This window comes from Chamaea fasciata, unplaced genomic scaffold (assembly GCF_029207755.1).
Source record: "Chamaea fasciata isolate MVZ Bird 193981 ecotype frontalis unplaced genomic scaffold, bChaFas1.0.hap1 SCAF_5, whole genome shotgun sequence".
NCBI lineage: Eukaryota > Metazoa > Chordata > Aves > Passeriformes > Sylviidae > Chamaea > Chamaea fasciata.
The window spans coordinates 1,543,219-1,567,331 of NW_027094090.1; the positions used below are offsets into that span (position 1 = coordinate 1,543,219).

The 24,113-nt window shown below is 47.8% G+C and overlaps 1 protein-coding gene across 1 annotated transcript in view; it reads right to left on the reverse strand.

The window, feature by feature from the left end:
- The window catches only part of NET1 (neuroepithelial cell transforming 1), a 46,185-nt gene extending 34,245 nt beyond the window's left edge, over positions 1–11,940 (reverse strand). The window contains exon 1 of the mRNA XM_066182648.1: positions 11,792–11,940. Within this exon, the coding sequence (XP_066038745.1) occupies positions 11,792–11,898 (107 nt within the window). The 5' untranslated portion in view covers positions 11,899–11,940. The remainder of the gene's footprint in view (positions 1–11,791) is intronic.
- Between the last annotated feature and the right edge of the window lie 12,173 nt (positions 11,941–24,113).

The window sequence follows — 24,113 nt, forward strand, 5'->3', positions numbered from 1 at the left end:
GCAGCTGGGAACATTTTTATCCCTAAAATCGAGAATTCCAGTCGGATTTCCAAGTCAGAAAAGCAGCAGAGAGGGAAAAAGCCCTGAAGGAGGAGGAGGAGGAGGAGGAGGAGGAGGAGAAGTGGCCCCAATAATCTCAGGAGAGGAAGTTTGGGTAACTAATTGATAAGGAATTGATAAGGGCACCTCGATTGTTTCGGGGTAGGAAGCAGCTCATTGTTCCCCACCTTCCCTGGATAAACACCGGGATCCTCCCGCCAGGATCTCACGGAAACACAAATTTTGTTTCTTTCCTGGGAATCGCGCCCGCCGCCAGGTTGACGATCGACCTCGGGGAGAAGTTCAACAGTTTCAAAAACACCCCTCCCCAAAATCTCAAAGCTGTTGGTTAAAACATTAAAAGAGAGCGAGCCAATTTTCCCGATCGCGTTTTAGGTCGTTATTAATCTTCTCGTCGCCGGCCTGCCCCAGACACAGATTGTTTTCCGACTTCCAACCTCCTTCTCCTTTTCGGCTGTTTTTCAGAGCAAGACGTTCTTAAACATAAACCAGTTTGAAGATGACGAACAGAACGGGAGTAGATGAAAATTTGGGTGGTGGTTTTTTTTTTTTCTGAATCCTGCTTGGAATGATTAAAAAAAAAAAAAACAACAAAAAAAAAACTCCACAAAGAATTTTTGGAGTTTTAATTTCAAGGCTTTTCTGCAAAGGGGGGAAAAAAAAAAAAGATTTTTAACTGGTTAAGAGTTGATGTTTGGAGGAGGAGGCCTCCCAAGCTGTGGGCAAACAAAGCCTGACTCAGGGCGCTCAGGCTGGGCTTATCAAAGCTCCAGGGGAAAAAGCTTCGCCGGAAGAGAACTCCGTTGTCAGAGCTGAAAACCAGAGAGAAGAACTCGACGTTTTGGTTTTATTGAAGAGGAAAAGATGGTGTTGGTGGAGGCAGGCTGGAGTTCCAGCGGGATCCTGATGAACTGGGGAATGAGAGGAGGATCGGATAGGAATGCCGGGGGGCTCCCCGGGAATGGCCTTTGAAAAGCGCGGTGATTTCCAGGGTAATCCCAATAATGGAAAAAGGACATTCCCAACGATGGGAAAAGTCCTTCTGCAGCTCTCCTGGAGCCCCCTCCAGGCCCTGGAATATTCTGGAAGCTCTCCCTGGATCCTTCCCTTCTCCAGGAGAACATTCCCAGCTCTCCCAGCCTGACATTGGATCCATCTCCTCTCCAGGAAATCAACGGACTGAGGGGCTTCACTTGGAACCTCAGGAATCCATGAAGGGTCTCCCTTCCCTTTCCCTCTCTTTTCTCTCCCCGTTTCCCATAAAAATCCCTCGGGATGGATCCCGAGTGTCCCAAATCCCAGAATCCCAGGAGCAGTTTGGGTGGGAAGGGACCTCAGAGCTCATTCCAGGGTCAATCCCACCATCCCAGGCTGCTCCAATCCCTCCTTGGACATCCCAGGGATCCAGGGGCAGCGCCAAGCTCAGTTCCAGGCTCTCTCCACCCTCACAGGAGAGAATTCCTTCACCCCCATTTCCCCTTTATTTTATCACCCCTCACCAAACATCCACGGGGGGATATTTTTTTTTTTTTTGGGGAATATGGCAGGAATAAACTCTCCTCCCCGTTCCCCAGGCAGGGGAGGGAGGATCATGGCAATAAGAGGAAAACTTTCTCCTTGACTGAGAGACAAACGAAAGCTGCCGAGGGAAGGAGCGTCAGCAGCTCCGTGAGTCAGCACATTCCCAGGAGCTGCTCCTGCTCTCCAGGCTGGGATGGGAGGAGGAGGAGGAGGAGGAGGAGGAAGCGATGCAGCTGCTGCCAAAATATTTTGCTCCTCAGCATCCACGCAAGGTCTGTCCCTGCTGCAGGAGGAGCAGCCCTGGCACAGCAGATGCTGAGCCCAGGATCCCAAAAGCTCCCAAAGCTGGATCCCAGAAGTTCCCAAAGCACAATTTGGGTGCTGCAGGAACACAGGAGATGCAGAGCTCAGGATCCCAAAAGCTCCCAAAGCTGGATCCTAAATGTTCCCAAATTTGGATCCCCCAAAAGCTCCCAAAGCACAATTTGGGAGCTGCAGGAGCAGCCCTGGCACAGGAGATGCAGATCCCAGGATCCCAAAATGTCCCAAAGCTGGGCCCCAAAATCTCCCGAAGCTGGACCCCAAAATCTCCCAAAGCTGGACCCCAAAATCTCCCGAAGTTGGACCCCAAAATCTCTTGAAGCTGGACCCCAAAATCTCCCAAAGCTGGACCCCAGATCTCCCAAAGCGCAGATTTGGGAGCTGCAGGAGCAGCCCTGGCTCAAGAGATTCAGAGCCCAGGATCCCAAATCTCCCGAAGCTGGATCCCAAAATCTCCCGAAGCTGGACCCCAAAATCTCCCGAAGCTGGACCCCAAAATCTCCCAAAGCTGGACCCCAGAATCTCCCAAAGCTGGACCCCAAAATCTCTCAAAGCTGGATCCCAAAATCTCCCAAAGCTGGATCCCAAAATCTCCCAAAGCTGGACCCCAAAATCTCTCGAAGCTGGACCCCAAAATCTTCTAAAGCTGGACCCCAAAATCTCCCAAAGCTGGACCCCAAAATCTCCCAAAGCTGGATCCCAAAATCTCCCAAAGCTGGACCCCAAAATCTCCCAAAGCTGGACCCCAAAACTCCTGAAGCACAGATTTGGGAGCTGCAGGAGCACAGGAGCTGCAGAGCCCAGCACCCCAAAACATTTGGGAGCTGCAGGAGCACAGGAGCTGCGGATCCCAGCACCCCAAAACATTTGGGAGCAGCGGATCCCAGGACCCCAAACCCGCCGAGGCTGGATCCCAAATCCCCCGGAGCACAATCCGGGCACACCGGCCCCTGTCAATCAGCCCCGAAAGAGGCGCCGGGGGCCAAGCCCGCTCATTAAAGCCGAAATAAATAAAAAGAAAAGGCCGGGGAGGGCCATCGGCACATGCCGGAGCTCGGCTCCCCTCGCCCGGGCTGATGTCACCCCCAGCAGCTGCTCGGGCTGTCACTGTCGGGGACAGCGACGCTCCAGACAAACATTCGGAGCCACCCCGGGCGCCTCTCCTGCCGCCGGGGATGATAAAAAAAACACCAAACCAACCCGGCCGAGGCTCGGATTGAAGCGATGGGATTTTTAGGTGAAATGAATCTCTAGCAGTTCCCGAAATTTCCAGACATCAAGTTCATGAATCCATTTTTTGCCTGGTGTCGTCCCGGCTGGGCGTGGAGAGCAGGTACTTGGAAAGGCTGAGAATAAAGCCTGACTTCAGGCGGCTCGAAATAGCCCTGCGGGAATTTTTAGTGCCAAGGTCAGCACGGAGTTCTGGGGTCTGGGAAAAGCACCGAGGGGTACAAGGAAAATCCAAAGAAAATCCAAAGAAAATCCAAAGAAAATCCAAAGAAAATCCAAAGAAAATCCAAAGAAAATCCAAAGAAAATCCAAAGAAAATCCAAAGAAAATCCAAAGAAAATCCAAAGAAAATCCAAAGAAAATCCAAAGAAAATCCAAAGAAAATCCAAAGAAAATCCAAAGAAAATCCAAAGAAAAGCAGATTTGTGGAGGCAAAGATGTTAGAAAGTGCCGTGAAGGGAGGTTGAGGAATCTGGAGTTCTGGGGTCGAGAAAAACCACCAAGGGGTGCAAAGAAAATCCAAATCAAATTAAAAAAAAAGCAGATTTGTCGATGTAAAGATGTTTGAAAGTGCCATGAAGGGAGGTTGAGGAATCTGGAGTTTATCTGGAGGGAGTTCTGTGCTCTAGATAAACCACCGAGAGGTGCGAAGAAAATCAAAAGAAAATGAAAATAAAAACAGATTTGTCGAGGCAAAGGTGTTAGAAAACGCCATGAAGGGAGGTGGAGGAACCTGGAGTTCTGTGGTCTAGAAAAACCACCAAGAGGTGCAAAGAAGATCCAAAGAAGATCCAAAGAAGATCATCCAAAGAAGATCCAAAGAAGATCCAAAGAAGATCCAAAGAAGATCCAAAGAAGATCCAAAGAAGATCCAAAGAAGATCCAAAGAAGATCCAAAGAAGAAAGTCAAAAGAAAATCCAAAGAAGAAAATCCAGAGAAGAAAATCCAGAGAAGAAAATCCAAAGAAAAGCAGGTTTGTCGATGTAAAGACGTCCGAAAGCGCCGTGAAGGGACGTTGAGGAGCCTGGAGTTCATCCAAGGAGAAAGAAGCAAATATCGGGAAGAGAAATCCCTGCAGGAAAGCAGAGCCCATAGAGCCTGCACTGGCAGCTCAGGAATTGTCCAGGAGTTTTTCTGGAGCAGAGCGAAGCCCTGGACGCTTTAACCCAGCACAGACCCTCCCAAATCACCTGTGCCTGACTTCCCTTCATTCCCACGGCGCCAGCCTCTGGAGAACGGTTCAAGTTTTGGCCGTTTCCAGTTGGAATGAACGGGATTTAACCATCCCCACGCCACGAGCCCCTTCCCCTGTTACAGACGCAAACTCTCCCCCGTTTTTAGCTCAGATTTTAAAATCGGCGTTTTTCCAGCTCTGCAGAAGCCATAAAATCCAGTGGGATCGAGCTGGGGGAGGTCAGATCCCTAAATAATTTTTTCCCCCTTTTTCTTGTCAATTTTAGCGATGGGAACACCCCAAAGGAAGAACTTGGAGCTGCCCACAAGTTCTCCTGGCGGGATCAGGATGAGACTGGCCAAAGCGGAGAAATTAATCAGGAAAAGCTGAAAATTCCCAAAAAGTGATGGAGTGAAGGAGAAAGAAACACCCAGCTCGTTGCTGGGAGCGGCGGGATTTTTGTTTTTAGGGGAAGTTCACCTCGCCTGCTTTAAAAATCTGCCCTGCATTGCTCAGGGGGATTCACGTTTATCCCACAGCAGAAAAACAAAATAAAGAAACGGGGCCAGGGGTAGATTTGGGTGGGAGAACAGCCTGGGAATCCCGGAGAGGAGGAGAAAAAAACGGAGCAAAAAAGAACAAGGAGAAAAGAGCGGGAGGCAGGAAACTTCTGCGGGGCGGAGCTGGGGATGGAAGCGTCTGCACGACGACGAGAACCAGGTGCGGGCGGTAAAGCGGCGCCGAGTGACTTCACACGCGAAATATTTCAACAGCCCGAGGAGGCCAAGGTGGACTCGGCTCCGACAAGGAGAGTTGGAGCGCAGTCGCCTTTCCATTCCGCCCTGAAATGCAAAATGGAAAGCTCCAAGGGCGCCAAGGCGTTTGGGGCCGCCGGGGCCGCGCTGGGAGGGGGCGGCGAGCTGCGCCCCTTCGCTCTGTCTCATTCCGGCCGTTTCAAACGCTTCCGTTGTGCTCAGGAGAGAGAAATTCACTTTTCTTTTCTTTTTTTTCTTTTTCCGGGCTGTTTTAACCTTGAACCAGCTCCCTTTTCCCAGCAGTTTGGAGATCCCTGGATTCCCTTCTCCTGCAGATTTTCAGCCCTGAACTTCGGGAAGTCTTTGGGCTAAACCTGCACTCACAGGAACCCCAAATCAAACCCCAAATCGAGGTTTCTCAGCCCTCCGTGTGTGTTTGGAGAGCTCCTGATTTTCCTGTGACCTTCCTCTCCCTTCCTGATGGGGAAGCAAGAGAGGAAAATCACCTCCGCAATGATTTGGCTCAAATCCTGGATGGATTTCCCAGCTTTTTTTCTCCTAATCCAGGCATGGATGGTGGCAGGGAGCAGGTTTGACTCCAATTCTCCTTGTGGGGATGAAAAATCTTGGATTTTTTTTTTGGTTATTTACCCGTGGAGGTTCTGAAGGCAGGAACAGAGAAGGGATAACATCAATAACAATAAAAAGAAGCCTACAAGGAGAAGAAGAAAGAAGAAAAAGAGCTCAAAGCTCAGGCAAAACAAGGGGGAAGGCTTAAGGCAGGCAGGAAAAGCTGCAGCAGACGAGGAGCTGCTGCCTCCAGGGAGGATTTTCTGGAGCCGAGGCACAAAACACGGGGAGAAAAGGAGATTTCAGAGCCTCTCTCATCCCTTTCCACGGCAGAAACATCAACACACCTGAAGTTTTGCCTGCCAAGTTTTCATCGGCAGAGGAGTTTTATTAAAGCCTCGCTGGCATTTCCAGCTCTCAAAACAAACCAACCCACCCACACACCAAAGAAATCTCCCGGTGCAGGGGGAAAGGAAAAAACACCCGAATTTTATTTTATTTTATTTTAAAGAGAGGAGAAAGTCTGCTAGACAGAGCTCACGTGCAGGAGAACATTCCCGGGCAGCGAGGAGGGCAGTTCATGTGCCTGCTGTAAAGATTATTCACCAGCACACCAGGAAAAGGGATTTATTGGGGTCGGAGCTGCCCTCCCACGTGGGTGAGTGACAGTGCAACGGCGAGGAGAAAACCCCCCCAAAAAATCAGAATAACAGCTCCTCCTCTGCTGCAGCTTTTCCCGCTTTTCTTAATCCTTCACTCTTGTTTTGGCTGAGTTTCAAGATCCTTTTTTTTTTTTTTTTTCCTTCTCCTTTTAAGCTTTTTTTAAAATTTATTTTGTCCGTTGTCTGCTCCTGCCTCGAAAACCTCTATGGGGCAAATAAGCAAAAAAACCCCCAAAATTCCAAGATTTTCATCCCCACAAGGAGAATTGGAGTCAAGCCTGCTCCCTGCCACCATCCATGCCTGGATTAGGAGAAAAAAAACCTGGAAAATCCATCCAGGATTTGAGCCAAATCATTGCGGAGGTGATTTTCCTCTCTTGCTTCCCCATCAGGAAGGGAGAGGAAGGTCACAGGAAAATCAGGAGCTCTCCAAACACACACGGAGGGCTGAGAAACCTCGATTTGGGGTTTGATTTGGGGCTCCTGTGAGTGCAGGTTTAGCCCAAAGACTTCCCAAAGTTCAGGGCTGAAAATCTGCAGGAGAAGGGAATCCAGGGATCTCCAAAGTGCTGGGAAAAGGGAGCTGGTTCAAGGTTAAAACAGCCTGGAAAAATAAAAAAAAAAAAGGAATTTATGAAATCACAGAAAGATTCGGGGTTGGAAAATTCCAAGGGATTTTAAGGACCTTAAAGGTTTTTTCCAGGAATCCAGGAACAAACAGCAAAGTCATCAGCGCAGGTCATTAATTCATTAATTACTCCTTCCTAATGCTCTGGGGTAATATTTTTTTCAAGCAGTTCAGACTAAAAACGGTTTAGGGTTGGAAAGGATCTCCAAAAATTCCAGGAATTCCGTGGGGCAGGGATGTCCCTCTGTCCCAGGGGGCTCCTTGGACACTGCAGGGATCCAGGAGGAGTTGAATGGACTCACGAGCCCAACCGGAATTAAAAATAGCAATGAAAATCACTCCGACCCATTGGAAAAAGCTCTTTAAAGCTGAGTTTAAAGCTGAGTTTAAACCGAGCCGAGCTCTGGAAGCGATCCTTCTCCCGCCCAGCCAGACACGGAGCAGCTCCAAAGTCTGAACAAAACCTTCCTGGGGGTGTGTGTGGGAGGGAAATCACGTCCACTGCACCTTTTCACCGTCGACCTTTGTGGCGTTTCTCTCACCAAAACCACCCAGCCGCGACTTTTGGCTCTTTAAAAAGAACTTTTGGGGAAGGCACAGGTGGGGAACGCTCCCAGGCCACCCACGGGCTCAGAGCCTGGACACCCTTCACCCGCTCCCTTCGAACTTTAATTTCATTTTCCAAGTGACCTTTGGAGCTTGAAAAAGGGTCGGGAAAAGGACGTGGCAGCGGCCAGGGGGGGAAATGAAAGGAAATTTAGGATATTTAAGGATGTTTAAAAGCAGGTCGGACAGGGTTTGGAGCAAGCTGGGCTTGTGGAGGTGGCCTACGGTAAGAGATGAGCTTTAAGGTCCTGAAAATCCTTTGGGATTTTCCAAGCCCAAATCTTTCTGTGATTTCATAATTTAGTGCAGGAGAAGGGAGGGGAAAAAAAAAAAAAAAATCACCTTGAAGTATTTCAGGAATTTTTTCCTTTCAGCCTTCGCTGTGTTTGGCCGAGTAAAGCACAAGCAATCCCAGCCGGTCGATTTTTGGAAATCTCCACTATTTCACTGGAAGCAGGAGCGGAATTCCAGCCACCGGGGATGGAAGGGAAAGGAAAAATTCTAATTCCCAAGGCAGTGGGGACACCTGCAGGGAAAGGGAGGATTTAATCTAGAGAGAGGGAAAGGAAAGGGTTTAATCCAGAGGGAGAGGAAGGATTTCATCCAAAGGGAAAGGACGAGCACAGGGTGCTGCTGAAGGAGGAAAAAAGATTTTTAAAAAAATCTCCTTTTTCCACCTGGGATCCACCCGAACTTCTGAGAGTCGGGGCTGGAATAACTGGAGGGGTTTTATTTTCTCACTCCTAAAATGACAGGGAGAGCCTCGCTTTAATTTTAATTAATAATAATTAATAATTCGTTCCAGTTAACGGGACACCTTTAATGAGGTGTTTCCCTCCTCAGCACCACCAATCCGGATTTTCTGGCATTCCAAGCGTAGAGAAAACCCTGGAATTCTTTTTTATCTCCCCCAGCAAAAAGGGCTGAACCAACCAAGCTGCAAAATTGGGATTGAAAAGGATTTAGGGATGTAAATATTAATAATTCTTATTGCTACAGATTATTGGTTTAGCTTTGTTTTCCTTTCCTGGGCATTTTGAAAATTACTTTTAATTTTTTGTGGTCTGAGGCTCGCCCAGATCTCCTGGTAAGAGCAGAGAGGCAGAAATGAAAGCGGAAAATGCTTTTATCGATGAAAAAATACTGACAGGTAAAGAAAAGGGAGAAAAAAACCCCCCAGAAAATACAAAAAGTGATGGGAGTTAAACCGGGGTGAAGCTTTCCCAGGATCCAGAGGGGAAATTCTCGTAAACCAGCCAAGGTGGGAACATCCCATGGCAGGCAAATTGAATTTTAATCCACTGGACAAAGCAGTCTGGGGGAAAATCTTGGAATATCCTGGTAAAATCGGGGAATTTTGCCATCAATTCCGTTGAATTTGCTGTTATATCTTAGTTCTGTTTGAAAAGATTTTGGGGTTTTTTTTGGGGGGGGGGAAAAATTGTACTGTATTGTGCTTTATTAATAGATTTTTAAAAAGTGAGAAATGCATTTTCTGATTGGGACACGGCGTAAATAGTAAAAGAAAACCTGTTTTTTAAATTTTTTTCTTCTTCTTTGTAACATCTAAACTGACCAAGCCAGAAGATCCGGGAGAAAACTCTTGTAACCCCGCATAAAAAAATACTCATTTCCTGCGTTTTTAAAACCAAAATGAAAAGAACCAAAAACACCTCAGGAGAAAGATTTATGAGACCTGTGTTACCAGAATGAAGCCACCCACAAACCAATCTACCAAATAAGATGGTCGGGGATATTTAAAACAAATAAAAACTCAGAAAAAGAATGTTTTAATATCTATTGAATGTGTAAAAGAGGAACCCTTAAAGCACAGTAATTGAAAGAGAAGGGTGGTTTTTTCTGGTTTTGCCCTGATTGTCTATTTTTATTTTTTAATTAGATTTAGAGAGTGGAACTGGTTTTTCCCAGGTGGATTTAATTAAAAAAAAACCCCACAAAAACCAAACCCCAAACCTTCTGTCACTCTGTCCTGCTTTGCCTCTTCCCCAACAGCTGCAAGGATGAAATGATTGAAAATCTGGTGTCGGCGGAAGTTCAAATGATGCCAGTTGGGATTTGGGGAGATCCCATCTGGAGACTGGGAAAGGAAACTGCGGCAAAAAGATGCTCAGGTGCAAAAAAAGGGACCGAGAGCAGAGGGGAAAAGGGATTTCGGGGAGGTAAAAAACGGGACTCAAGGAAGGTAGAAAAAAAAGGGATTTGATAAGGTAAAAAAAGGGATTTGAGGAAGGTAAGAAAAGGATTTAGGGAAGGTAAAAAAGGGACTCAGGGAAGGTAAAAAAAAGGGATTTATGGAAGGTAAAAACCAGGATTTAATAAGGTAAAAAAGGGGTTTAGAGAAGGTAAAAAAGGGACTCAGGGAAGGTAAAAATGGGATTTAAGGAAGGTTAAAAAAAAGATTTAAGGAAGGTAAGAAAAGGATTTAGGGAAGGTAAGAAAAGGGATTTAAGGAAGGTAAAAACCAGGATTTAATAAGGTAAAAAAGGGATTTAGAGAAGGTAAAAAAGGGACTCAGGGAAGGTAAAAATGGGATTTAAGGAAGGTTAAAAAAAAGGACTCAAGGAAGGTAAAAAAGGGATTTAATAAGGTAAAAAAAGGGATTTGAAGAAGGTAAAAAAGGGACTCAGGGAAGGTAAAAAAGGGGATTTAAGGAAGGTTAAAAAAAGGGATTTGAGGAAGGTAAGAAAAGGATTTAGGGAAGGTAAAAAAGGGACTCAGGGAAGGTAAGAAAAGGGATTTAAGGAAGGTAAAACCCAGGATTTAATAAGGTAAAAAAGGGGTTTAGGAAAGGTAAAAAAAGGGACTCAAGGAAGGTAAAAAAGGGACTCAGGGAAGTTAAAAAAAAGGACTCAAGGAAGGTAAAAATGGGATTTAGGGAAAGTAAAAAAGGGATTTAATAAGGTAAAAGAAAGGGATTTGAAGAAGGTAAAAAAGGGACTCAGGGAAGGTTAATAAAAGGGATTTAAGAAAGGTAGAAAAGGGATTTAAGAAAGGTAGAAAAGGGATTTAAGGTAGAAAAAAGGAACCCGGGGAAGGTAAAAAAGAGACTCAAGGAAGGTCAAAAAAGGAACTCTGGGAAGGTATAAAAATGGATTTAAGGAAGGTGAAAAGGGATTGAAGCGCCGTCTCCACCCCTGTCAGACCCTCCCACGCCGACAAACCGCAGCACGGACCATCCCCTGTCAACACCAGGAGAATTTTTCCCGCAGCGAGCGTGATCCAGGCGAGAAAATCCCGGCCCTTGGAGGATTCCAGAGCTCCCCCCGACCATGCCAAAATCTGAAATCGTCCTGGAGGTTTCTCAGGGAAACTTTGACTATTCTGAAGGAGCCTCAAGAGCAGCACCTTGAATTTCTCTGCATCACCCCGAGTGGCCAGGCGGAGAGTTAAAACCTCTAATTCTCACCTGTAATTCATTCCTTTCTAATTTTGAGCCCAATTCCCACATCAAAAAAGCCTCACCCAGGAATTCCGGACCGTCCCAAGCCATCCAAGCCCCCAGTCAGGCTCTTGCTTTGCCAAGTGCGTTAATTAGTTTCATTTTCAACAGGAGATTTCGGCGGAAAAGTTTCTTTTTTCAAAGCCCTTCCAACCTACAACTTGAACAATCCGCGCAAAACCCCAACTCATCGACGTTTATTTCGCCTTTCTCGCCGAATTAACAACACCCCTGGGACATTTTCTCAAGGTTTTCAATCCGTTTCAGTTCTAAATTCAAGCAACGTTTTGGGGTCAACGCAATGGAGATGAAGCTGATAAATCGGGGTGAATTATTTCGCCAAGTTTGTGTCAGGAGAATCTCCCGAGTTCCACATCTCAAGAGTGACGGCGACAGATATTTCACAGAGAGGATTTAAAAACCACAATAAAATAATAATAAAAAAAAATCAGGATAGAAGGAGATGACCACATGGAGCCCAGAGAAGCTGTGGATAGTGGGAGGTTTCCCCACTAGATAATCCTTAAATATCATTTCAACCCTTTAAAATCCCGTGGTAGGAGCAGCTACAGCCCCTCTCCTCATGAGGGGACGGGCAAGGATGCGCCCATCTCATGAGGCAAAAAAGGCAAAGGATTCTCCCACAGCGAGGAATTCCCCTCAGGAGATGGGAAAGGAGGGAATTTCCCTGGAAAATCCCCTTCACGAGGCAGTAACGAAGCTAAAGGGACCGTCCTTCCGCGGAGGGCTCCCCCTGCCCGCGGCTCCCCCTCAGCCCCTCACGGCGGGATCGCGACTCCTACCGGCTGCAGGAGGCGGCCGCAGCGGGGCTGCCGCCCGCCGGGGGCGACGTGCTGGCCCCGCTCCGTCTCCGCGCTGGGGCTTTGTGGCCCGGGGGCTCTGTCTCCATGGGGCCGGGCACCGGGAACGGGGCCGGGCACCGGGAACGGGGCCGGGCACCGGGAACGGGGATGGCAGCGGCGGCACCTCAGCCCGGGGAGAAATGGCGCCGGCGGCGGTTTGAAAATGGCGGCGGTGGCGGCGGTGGCGGCGGTGGCCAATCAGGAGCCGCGGGGGGCGCGTCCGTGGAGATGTTGGCCAATCAGGAGTCGCGAGGGCGTGGCCAGAGGGCGGTGAGGGCTGAGGGGGAGGTGTTGTCAATCAGGAGCCGCGGGGGCGTGTCCGGTGAGGTGTTGGTCAATCAGGAGCCGCGGGGGCGTGGCCGGTGAGGTGTTGGTCAATCAGGAGCCGCGGGGGGCGCGTCCGGGGAGATGTTGGCCAATCAGGAGCCGTGAGGGCGTGGCCAGAGGGCTGTGAGGGCTGAGGAGGAGGTGTTGGTCAATCAGAAGCCGTGAGGGCGTGCCCGGGGAGGTGTTGGCCAATCAGAAGCCGTGAGGGCGTGGCCAGAGGGCTGTGAGGGCTGAGGAGGAGGTGTTGGTCAATCAGAAGCCGCGGGGGCGTGCCCGGTGAGGTGTTGTCAATCAGGAGCCGCGGGGGCGTGTCCGGGGAGGTGTTGGTCAATCAGGAGCCGCGGGGGGCGTGTCCGGTGAGGTGTTGGTCAATCAGGAGCCGCGGGGGCGTGTCCGGGGAGGTGTTGGTCAATCAGGAGCCGCGGGGGGCGTGTCCGGTGAGGTGTTGGTCAATCAGGAGCCGCGGGGGCGTGCCCGGTGAGGTGTTGGTCAATCAGGAGCCGCGGGGGGCGTGTCCGATGAGGTGTTGGTCAATCAGGAGCCGCGGGGGCGTGGCCGGTGAGGTGTTGGTCAATCAGGAGCCGCGGGGGCGTGTCCGGTGAGGTGTTGGTCAGTCAGGAGCCGCGGGGGCGTGTCCGGTGAGGTGTTGGTCAATCAGGAGCCGCGGGGGGCGTGTCCGGTGAGGTGTTGGTCAATCAGGAGCCGCGGGGGCGTGCCCGGTGAGGTGTTGGTCAATCAGGAGCCGCGGGGGCGTGTCCGGTGAGGTGTTGTCAATCAGGAGCCGCGGGGGCGTGTCCGGGGAGGTATTGGTCAATCAGGAGCCGCGGGGGGCGTGCCCGGGGAGGTGTTGGTCAATCAGGAGCCGCGGGGGCGTGTCCGGTGAGGTGTTGTCAATCAGGAGCCGCGGGGGCGTGTCCGGGGAGGTGTTGGTCAATCAGGAGCCGCGGGGGCGTGGCCGGTGAAGTGTTGTCAATCAGGAGCCGCGGGGGCGTGGCCGGTGAGGTGTTGGTCAGTCAGGAGCCGCGGGGGCGTGTCCGGTGAGGTGTTGGTCAATCAGGAGCCGCGGGGGGCGTGTCCGGTGAGGTGTTGTCAATCAGGAGCCGCGGGGGGCGTGCCCGATGAGTTGTTGGTCAATCAGGAGCCGCGGGGGGCGTGCCCGATGAGTTGTTGGTCAATCAGGAGCCGCGGGGGGCGTGTCCGGTGAGGTGTTGGTCAATCAGGAGCCGCGGGGGGCGTGCCCGATGAGTTGTTGGTCAATCAGGAGCCGCGGGGGGCGTGCCCGATGAGTTGTTGGTCAATCAGGAGCCGCGGGGGGCGTGGCCGGTGAGGTGTTGGTCAGTCAGGAGCCGCGGGGGGCGTGTCCGGTGAGGTGTTGGTCAATCAGGAGCCGCGGGGGGCGTGCCCGGGGAGGTGTTGGGCAATCAGGAGCCGCGGGGGGCGTGTCCGGTGAGGTGTTGGTCAATCAGGAGCCGCGGGGGGCGTGTCCGGTGAGGTGTTGGTCAATCAGGAGCCGCGGGGGCGTGTCCGGGGAGGTGTTGTCAATCAGGAGCCGCGGGGGCGTGTCCGGTGAGGTGTTGGTCAATCAGGAGCCGCGGGGGCGTGTCCGGTGAGGTGTTGGTCAATCAGGAGCCTCGGGGGCGTGTCCGGTGAGGTGTTGTCAATCAGGAGCCGCGGGGGGCGTGCCCGATGAGTTGTTGGTCAATCAGGAGCCGCGGGGGCGTGTCCGGGGAGGTGTTGGTCAATCAGGAGCCGCGGGGGCGTGTCCGGGGAGGTGTTGGTCAATCAGGAGCCGCGGGGGGCGTGTCCGGTGAGGTGTTGTCAATCAGGAGCCGCGGGGGCGTGACCGGTGAGGTGTTGGTCAATCAGGAGCCGCGGGGGGCGTGCCCGGTGAGGTGTTGGTCAATCAGGAGCCGCGGGGGCGTGGCCGGTGAGGTGTTGGTCAATCAGGAGTCGCGGGGGCGTGCCCGGGGAGGTGTTTGTCAATCAGGAGCCGCGGGGGCGTGTCCGGTGAGGTGTTGTCAATCAGGAGCCGCGGGGGCGTGTCCGGTGAGGTGTTGGTCAATCAGGAGCCGCAGGGGCGTGGCCGGTGAGGTGTCGGCCAATCAGAAGCCTCGGGGGCGTGGCCATGGTTGCGCGGGCTGGGGGAGGCGGCGGGCGCAGCGCCCCCTGGCGGAGCGCGCCCCGTCCGCGGGTAACCTGCGGCACGGGGAGGCGACATCGCCCTCCTCATCCTGGTATTCCCGGGAATCGCAGCGTTACTGAGGATGGAAGAGACCTCGGAGAGCATCGAGTCCAGGCTGTGGCAGAGCACCAGACCTGAGCGCCGAGCGCCACGTCCAGTCGTTCCTCAAACATCTCCGGGCGCGGTGACTCCACCCCTGCCTTGAGCAGCTCATCCCAATGCTTGACGACCTTTTCCATGGAGGAATTTTCCCTAAAATCCACCCTGAGCCTCCCCTGGCCCAGCCTGAGGCCGTTCCCTCTCCTCCTGCCCCTGTTCCCGGGGATTAGATCCCAAATCCCTCCCCGGCTGTCCCCTCCTCTCAGGGGGTTGTGCAGAGCCACGAGGTCCCCCCTGAGCTCCCATTTCTCCTTTTCCCAGCTCCCGCAGCCTCTCCTGGTTCTCCAAACCCTTCCAACAGTCAAATCCAGGTGCCGTCAACCTCCTGCCCACCTGGGCACACCTGGGGACGTCCAGCCACTGTCACCAGCGCCCCCAGGGCTTTTCCCAGCTTCCCGCAGCCTGGAGCATTCCGTGGGGTTGGTGCGGTCAAAGAGGAGGAATCGTTGGAATTGGTCTCGTTGGAATTCCGTCCGTCCATTCCCGCTTCCATCCGTGATCACCGGGAGGGAACGGCCGCAGCTGCGTCAGGCTGGATTTTAGGAGGGAAAAAAAAAGGTTCTTCCCGAAAAGGGGAGCAACAGCATCGCCCAGTCCCAAAGAGACAAAAAAAAAACCAAACCAAAAAAAACGAAACAAAAAAAAAATCAAAATTTTGGAGGAGAAGCAGCTCCTTCCTAAAAAAAAAAAAAATAAAAATAAAGGAAAAAATGAGACTTCAGGCTGGATTTTAGGAAAAAAAAAGGTTCTTCCCGAAAAGGGGAGCAACAGCCTCGCCCAGTCCCAAAGAGACAAAAAAAAAAACCCAAACCAAAAAAACCAAACAAAAAAAAATCAGCAAAATTTTGGAGGAGAAGCAGCTCCTTCCTAAAAAATAAAAATAAAAATAAAGGAAAAAATGACACGTCAGGCTGGATTTTAGGAGGAAAAAAAAAGGTTCTTCCCGAAAAGGGGAGCAACAGCATCGCCCAGTCCCAAAGAGACAAAAAAAAAAAAAACAAAAAAACCAAACAAAAAAAAATCAGCAAAATTTTGGAGGAGAAGCAGCTCCTTCCTAAAAAAAATAAAAATAAAAATAAAAATAAAAATAAAGGAAAAAATGAGACTTCAGGCTGGATTTTAGGGAAAAAAAAAGGTTCTTCCCGAAAAGTGGAGCAACAGCCTCGCCCAGTCCCAAGGAGACAAAAAAAACCCAAAAAAACCAACCAAACAAAAAAAAATCAGCAAAATTTTGGAGGAGAAGCAGCTCCTTCCTAAAAAATAAAAGAAATAAAAATAAAGGAAAAAATGAGACGTCAGGCTGGATTTTAGGAAAAAAAAAAAGGTTCTTCCCGAAAAGTGGAGCAACAGCCTCGCCCAGTCCCAAAGAGACAAAAAAAAAACCAAACCAGAAAAAAACAAACAAAAAAAAATCAGCAAAATTTTGGAGGAGAAGCAGCTCCTTCCTAAAAAAAAAAAAAAAAAAAAAAAAAAAGGAAAAAAATGAGACGTCAGGCTGGATTTTAGGAAAAAAAAAGGTTCTTCCCGAAAAGTGGAGCAACAGCCTCGCCCAGTCCCAAAGAGACACAAAAAAACCAAAAAAAACAAAAAAAAAAAAAAAAACAAAAACAAAAAAAAGAAAAAAACCACAAAAAAAAAATCAAAATTTTGGAGGAGAAGCAGCTCCTTCCTAAAAAAATATAAAACTTTCCCTCGGCCACCTCTCCGAAAACACCCCCCAGGGATTTCAACCCTCGAGCGGCGGCGTGGCCCAAACCCACGGCCTGAACCTGTTTTTTTGGGGGGAGGTTTTTTGGGGGGAGGTTTTTTGGGGGGAGGTTTTTTGGGGGGAGGTTTTTTGGGGGGAGGTTTTTTGGGGGGAGGTTTTTTGGGGGGAGGTTTTTTGGGGCGAGGTTTTTTGGGGGGAGGTTTTTTGGGGCGAGGTTTTTTGGGGGGAGGTTTTTTGGGGGGAGGTTTTTTGGGGCGAGGTTTTTTGGGGGGAGGTTTTTTGGGGGGAGGTTTTTTGGGGCGAGGTTTTTTGGGGCGAGGTTTTTTGGGGGGAGGTTTTTTGGGGCGAGGTTTTTTGGGGGGAGGTTTTTTGGGGCGAGGTTTTTTGGGGCGAGGTTTTTTGGGGGGAGGTTTTTTTGGGGCGAGGTTTTTTGGGGGGAGGTTTTTTGGGGGGAGGTTTTTTGGGGGGAGGTTTTTTCGGGCGAGGTTTTTTCGGGCGAGGTTTTTTGGGGCGAGGTTTTTTGGGGGGAGGTTTTTTGGGGCGAGGTTTTTTGGGGCGAGGTTTTTTGGGTCTGGCCGAGCTGGGGGAAAAAGCAGCTGCTTTGGCCCGACGGAGCAGCAGATCCCGAAATCCCGAAATCCCCCAAATCCTGCCCGGAAAAGCCACCAGGAGCGCCCCGCTGTTCCTCCCGTCCCACGGCAGGGGTCAGGTGAAGTTTTGGATGCTCTCAGGTGAGGGAAAATCTGGGAATCTGCCCCGCTGGGCTGAGATTTGGGGTTTTGCTCCGTTTCAGCTTTTTTTTTCACCCAGAAAAGTGACGGGGGTGAGGATGGGGATGGGCTCTGTCCCCTCGGGGGGTGGCTTTTCCCTGCTCGTAAAATCGGGAATAATCTCCTCTGGAGCGAAAAATTCTGCCTTTGGACCGGACAGATTTAAGAAATAACTTAAAAAAATAAATTAAAAATCTCCTTTTAACAACTCCGACACCCCAGAGCTGGAACAGCCTTTCCCACTCCGTCGGGGCCGTGGGGTTGAGCTCAACTTCTGGGCAGAAAACGGATGGAATTCTTCGCGGAACCCGTTAAATTCTTTTCGAGACCCACGAGAAACGAAACCCCAAAGCACATTTGGCTTTCTTGGCCGGATTTAAGTTCAAAAAACCGGCCAACAAACCCACCACGAATGGATTCCTGAGAGATGCCCAACCCACGGGTTCGGCGGTGTTCAGATGAGGAGACGCGCCCTCTTCACGGCTGCCCAAGGGCTGCACATAACCAGGTGTGAGAGCGCAGGATTTAAAGGTTTCAGAAAGAAATTTGTGCCTTTTTTTGGGGGGGAAAAAACCCAAAAAAAAGAGCATCCACTGGGATGGGAGAGGGAGCATTCCCGGGCGCCAGAGGACTCGGGCTCGGCGTGGAAATGACGCCGAAGGAATAAAGGGAATTGATTTTTTTTCTCTTTTTTCTTCTTTTTGTTATTTATTACAAGTGGATTGTTTTTATTTTATTCTTCGCAGCCCGGGTTTAACACGACCAGGCTGCGACGTTTCCGTCCGGGTTCAAACCCAAACACTCCAGCAAAAGCCTCGCTCAACGTTTTCCTTTACGTTGGCTTGGGAGCTGTTCCTGGGAATCCACGAGGTATTTTATCTCCGGCGACCAAACTCCTTCCCGGCCCTTCTCCCCGGCCTCGGCTGCCTTGTCCCGATTTTCCGCATCAGCCATTCCCCAAAAAATTGCCGTGTTCCTCCTGGAAACTTTGGAGGAGTTCCCAACCCTCCCGTTCTTGGCGTTCAGCTCCGAGCTCTGGATTCCGCCCCAGCCGGAGCAGTCGGAGCCGTGGAATTCGGGAATTTCTTTTCCGTCTTTGCGTGGTGCTTGTGGGAGACTTTCTCCGCTGAAATCCTCGTTTGGGAAGGCAGAGCGGATCCCGGGATGGGATCTCCGGGGTTGGTTCTCTTGGATCCCTTTTGGGGTTTTTGGGTTTTTGTTGTTTAGGAAGGAGCTGCTGTCTTTTCTTCGGAAAGACGGGTGTCTGCTGAGGAAGGCAGGAGCCTCCCTGAGAAATTAGAAATATAAAACCCCCTCCCTCTGAATTACGGCGATTTTGAAATTAAAGTGGCTTCCAGGCAAAGATTTGGGAATAGGAACAGACGGTTCTTTGCCAGGAAAATTAAAATAAAGATGGATTAGCACAAACCCCCAAACGAACAAAGACAAACCCCTGCCAGAGTCAGAACACGACCTGTAGTTTTGTCAGCGACGTAATTGTATGCAAATGTAATTTGCATACATTTACATACATCGTATGTAAATGTAATTTTGTCAGCCTCGGTGGCCCGTGGACGGAAGATTCCCCGGGAGTTACGAGGGGTGGAAGAGATAAAGAAACATTTCTCCAGCCGGTGACAGAATATGGAATTTTGGTAACTTTTTAAAAAATCCGTTTTGCGTCGCGACCCAAGACAAAACCGTCCAAAACGAGTTGGGATAGTAAAAAAAAATAAAATCGGGTTTTCCCTGCAGGAAGATAACGGAGCCTGAGCCAAGTTATTGCAATCCGGGAGCTCTCAGGTGAAGTGTGGGAACAGGAATAACCGTTCCGTGGTAGGGAAATTAAAGGAAAAATGCCGTAGGACAAAAAAATTAAACAGCGACAGAGTCAGAAGACGACGCCGTTGGTCGGGGTGTTGGTGTCAGCCCGAATAAATCCTCCTGCGGCGCCAGTCTGGTTTTCCTCCGGGAATCCAGTGCAAACGGGCTGTGCTGGAGTTCCCAATCTCGGCTTTCATCCAGGTGGGAATGCTGGATCCCTTGGATCCTTTTTTTAGGAAGGAGCTGCTCCTCACCGAAAATTTTGCTGATTTTTTGCTTTTTTTGGACGAGGTGAGGCTGGTGCTCCCTCTTGGATCCCTTTTTTCAGGAAGGAGCTGTTCCTCCTCCAGAATTTTGCTTTTTTTGGACGAGGTGAGGCTGTTACTCCCTCTTCAATCCCTTTTTTTTAGGAAGGAGCCTCTCTTCCCTGAAAATTTTGCTGATTTTTTCCCTCTTTTGGATGAGATGAGGCTGTTACTCCCTCTTGGATCCCTTTTTTTAGGAAGGAGCTGTTCCTCTTCCAAAATTTTGCTGATTTTTTTCTTTTTTTGGACGAGGTGAGGCTGGTGCTCCCTCTTGGATCCCTTTTTTCAGGAAGGAACTGTTCCTCTTCCAAAATTTTGCTTTTTTTGGACGAGGTGAGGCTGTTACTCCCTCTTGGATCCCTTTTTTTTAGGAAGGAGCCTCTCTTCCCTGAAAATTTTGCGGATTTTTTCCCTCTTTTGGACGAGGTGAGGCTGTTACTCCCTCTTGGATCCCTTTTTTTTTAGGAAGGAGCTGTTCCTCTTCCAAAATTTTGCTGCTTTTTTTCTTTTTTTGGACGCGGTGAGGCTGGTGCTCCCCTGCAGGTTCAGGGAGGAGAAAAGTCTGAAGGGAAGGATGGACGGGTCACGGAATCACGGAACATCCTGAGCTGGGATGGACCCACCAGGATCATCCTGGCACCCCCAAATCCCACCCCGTGCACCCCTGGGAGCAACTTTGGGAATGTTCCCGTTCCCTAGGAGCCTTCACCCTCCGGGGGAAGGAATTGTCCTCAAATCCGACCTCAGCCTCCCCGGCTCCTCCTCCTCCTTCCCTGGAGTTCTTAAAGCCGACTCCAAGCGGTGGTAACGGGGCCGGAGGTTTTCCAGTCCCGGTTTTACGTGGATGTGCCCAATCCTGTTTTCACACTGATATTCCCTGAGTCAATTTTTACACGGATGCTCCCAATCCCGTTTTTGCACGGATATTCCCAATCCCGTTTTTGCATGGATATTCCCAATGCCATTTCTACATGGACAGTATTTCCAATCCCATTTTTTCCATGGATATTTCCAATCCTGTTTTCATGTTGATATTTCCAAATACCATTTTCCACATGGATATTCCCAATCCCATTTTCCCACGGATATTCCCAATCCCATTTTTTTTACATGGATATTCCCAATCCCATTTTTCCATGGATATTCCCGGTCCCATTTTCACACGGATATTCCAAATCCCATTTCCCATGGATATTCCCAATCCTGTTTTCCCATTGATATTCCCAATCCCATTTTTATTTGGATATTCCCAATCCAGTTTTTCCTTGGATATTCCCAGTTCCCTTTTTACATGGATATTTTCAATCCCATCTTTACATGGATATTCCCAAATCCCATTTTTACATGGATATTCCCAATCCCGTTGTGCTTGGATATTCCAGATTTCATTTTCACATGGATATTTCCAATCCAGTTTTTCCTTGGATAGTTCCAATCCTGTTTTTCCATGGATATTCCCAATCCCGTTTTCACATTGATATTTCCAAATCCCATTTTTCCTTGGATATTCCCATTCCCGTTTTCACATGGATATTCCCAATCCCATTTTCACAAGGATATTTCCAAATCCCATTTCCCCATTGATATTTCCAAGTCCCATTTTTCCATGGATATTCCCAATCCCATTTTTCCTTGGATATTCCCATTCCCGTTTTCACATGGATATTTTCAATCCCGTTTTTCCATGGACAATCCCAATCCTGTTTTCCCATGGATATTTCCAAATCCCGTTTTTTTTCCATGGATATTCCCAATCCCATTTTTGCTTGGAGATTCCCAAATCCCTTTTTTCCATGGATATTCCCAATCCTGTTTTCACATGGATATTCCCAAATCCCGTTTTTACGTGGATATTCCCAATCCCGTTGTCCTTGGATATTCCAGATTTCATTTTCCCATGGATGTTTCCAATCCCGTTTTTCCTTGGATATTTCCAATCCCGTTTTTCCGCGGATATTCCCGATCCAATTTTCACATTGATATTCCCAATCCAGTTTTTCCTTGGATGTTTCCAAATCCCATTTTTCACGTGGATATCCCCAATCCCGTTTTTTCTCCGAATCATTTTAAGAGGAACATTTTCCTCAAAGCATTTCCCTCGTTACTCTTAAATTAAAGGGAGGAGAGCAGAAATTACGAATACATTAAAATAAATCCGCATGCTATCAAAAGAAATAAAGGAATTCGTTGGTGAATTAATTATTAAAAGAATCATTAAATTGATTGTTCTATTAAATAGAGGAATTAAATATAGGAAAAATTGGATTGTCCAAAGATCCCAGAACATCAGAATTCCGGCTGATGCCAAAGGCTTTATTTAAAAATAGATTTTAATTAATGAATAATTGTTATTAAATCAGTAGTAATAATTTTTATTTTTTTTTGTGGCAAGGTCAGTTGTTTTTATTTTGGGGGCGCAACCACTGCTGGATGCGTTTGGAGATGGAGTTTGGCTGGAGGAAAACGGGGGAAAATCGGGAAAAAATCGGGAAAAGTCAGCAAAAATCAGGAAAAAAATTAGCAAAAATATCGGCAAGAAATCAGCAAAAGCCCAGAAAAATATTGGTAAAACATCTGTGCAAAAAATCAGCAAGAAATCAGGAAGAAATCGGCAAAACATCGGCAAAGTGTTGGCAAAACTTCAGCGCAAAGATTCAGCGAAAATTCAGCAAAACCCAGGGAAATATCAGCAAAAAATCGGCCAAAAAAAAAAAAAAATCAGAAAACAATCAGCAAAAATCAGAAAAAAATCAGAAAAAAAATCAGCAAAAATCAGAAAAAAATCAGAAAAAATCAGCAAAAAACAGAAAAAATCAGCAAAAATCAGAAAAAAATCAGGAAAAAATCAGAAAAAATCAGCAAAAATCAGAAAACAATCAGCAAAAATCAGAAAAAAAATCGGAAAAAATCAGCAAAAATCAGAAAAAAATCAGAAAAAAATCAGCAAAAATCAGAAAAAAAATCAGAGAAAATCAGAAAAAAATCAGAAAAAAAATCAGAAAAAAATCAGCAAAATGTTGGCATAAAAATCAGAGCAAAAATCAGCACAAAACCCAGCAAAACCCAGCGAAGGTCAGGAAAAAATCAGCACAAAAATCACAAAATAATCAGCAAAAAATCAGCAAAAAATCAGCAAAAATCAGCACAATGTTGGCATAAAAATCAGAGCAAAAATCAGCAAAAAAATCAGCAAAAAATCAGCAAAAAAAAAATCAGCAAAACCCATCAAACTCTTGACAAAAGAATCAGAAAAAAAAATCCCAGCACAAAAATCGGCAAAAAATCATCAAAATCAGCAAAAATCAGGAAAAAAATCAACACAAAAATCAGCAAAAAAAAATCTGCAAAAAAATCAGCAAAATCAGCAAAAATCAGGAAAAATCAGGAAAAAATCAGCAAACTCCAGCAAAATATCAGCAAAAAATTGGCACAAAAATAAAAAAAAAAAAAGAGAAAAATATTGGCAAAAAACCCAGCAAAATTCAGGAAAATGTCAGAAAAAATTCAGCCAAAACCAGCAAAATTTTGACCAACAAAAAGATCAGCAAATAAATCAGCGAAAATCAGCGAAATCATCAAAAAATCAGCGCAAAAATCGGCAAAATGTTGGCAAAAAATCAGGTCAACACCGGGAAAAATCCCGGAAGCAAAGGGGAATTTTTTTTTCCTCTCTTACAGGTTTTTCTACCAAAAAAAAAAACCCCCAAACCCACCAAACAATCCCCCCCTTTTTTCCTTCTCATTTCCCCCAAAAATCCTCCAAAATTTTGGATTTTCTGTTGCCCAAAAGGTGATTTAGTGGAAAAAAAAAATCACCGAAATTCCTCATTTTCCCTTTTCTGCAGGAAATTTCTCTTTGCCACCTGAAATTCCCTTTTTCCTTCCTCATTTCCCAAAAAACATTTTGGATTTGGGGTTGTCCAAAAAACCATCATTTAGTGAAGAAACCACGGAAATTCCAGAAATTCCCTTTTTTTCCTTCTCAGTTCCCCAAAAAAATCCCAAAATTTTGGATTTGGGGATGCACAAAAATCCATCATTTAGTGGAAAAAACACAGAAATTCCAGAAATTCCTTTTTTCCTCTTCATTTCCCAAAAAACCTCCAAAATTTTGGATTTGGTGAAGAAACCACGGAAATTCCAGAAATTCCCTTTTTTTCCTTCTCAGTTCTCCCCCAAAAATCCCAAAATTTTGGATTTGGGGATGCACAAAAACCCATCATTTAGTGGAAAAAAAAATCACTGAAATTCCAGAAATTCCTTTTTTCCTCCTCATTTCCCCAAAAAAAACCCCCAAATTTTGGATTTTTTGTTGCCCAAAAATCCATCATTAAGTGGAAAAAAAAATCACTGAAATTCCCTTTATTTCCATCTCATTTCCCCAAAAAAAACCTCCAAAATTTTGGATTTGCCCCAAAAACCATCATTTAGTGAAAAAATTCCTCATTTTCCCTTTTCTCCAGGAAGTTTCTCTCTGCCACCAGAAATTCCCTTTTTTCCTTCCCATTTCCCCCCCAAAAAAAACCCCCAAAATTTCAGATTTGGATTCGCTCCAGTTTTACCACTTTGGGTTTTATACCGGGAAACCCAAACTGGCCCCAGGAAGAAAATAAAAAAAAAATCCCCCCCAAAAAATGCGGAAAAAAGTGGAAAAAAAATTCCTGCTCCTGATCCAAATTTCCCCGGTTTGGAATTGTGGATGAATGGGTGAAAAAAAAAAAAAATTGGGAATTTTTAATGGGAGATGGGGAATAAATTAAGGAATTAGGGGAAAAGTCACCAGAAGCTCATTGGGATCCGGAAAAATCCCAAAGGAATGGGGCCAAAAGTGATTCCCGATCCTTGGCGGGAGGGCAAAACAAACCCAGAGTGCAAATCCCCGTGAAATCATGGATAATATGGTAAAAAAAGACCCAAAACTGCAGGATTTTGGCTAAAAATCCACAAAATTCAGGATATCAGTGGCAGGGATCAAAGGCGGATTGTT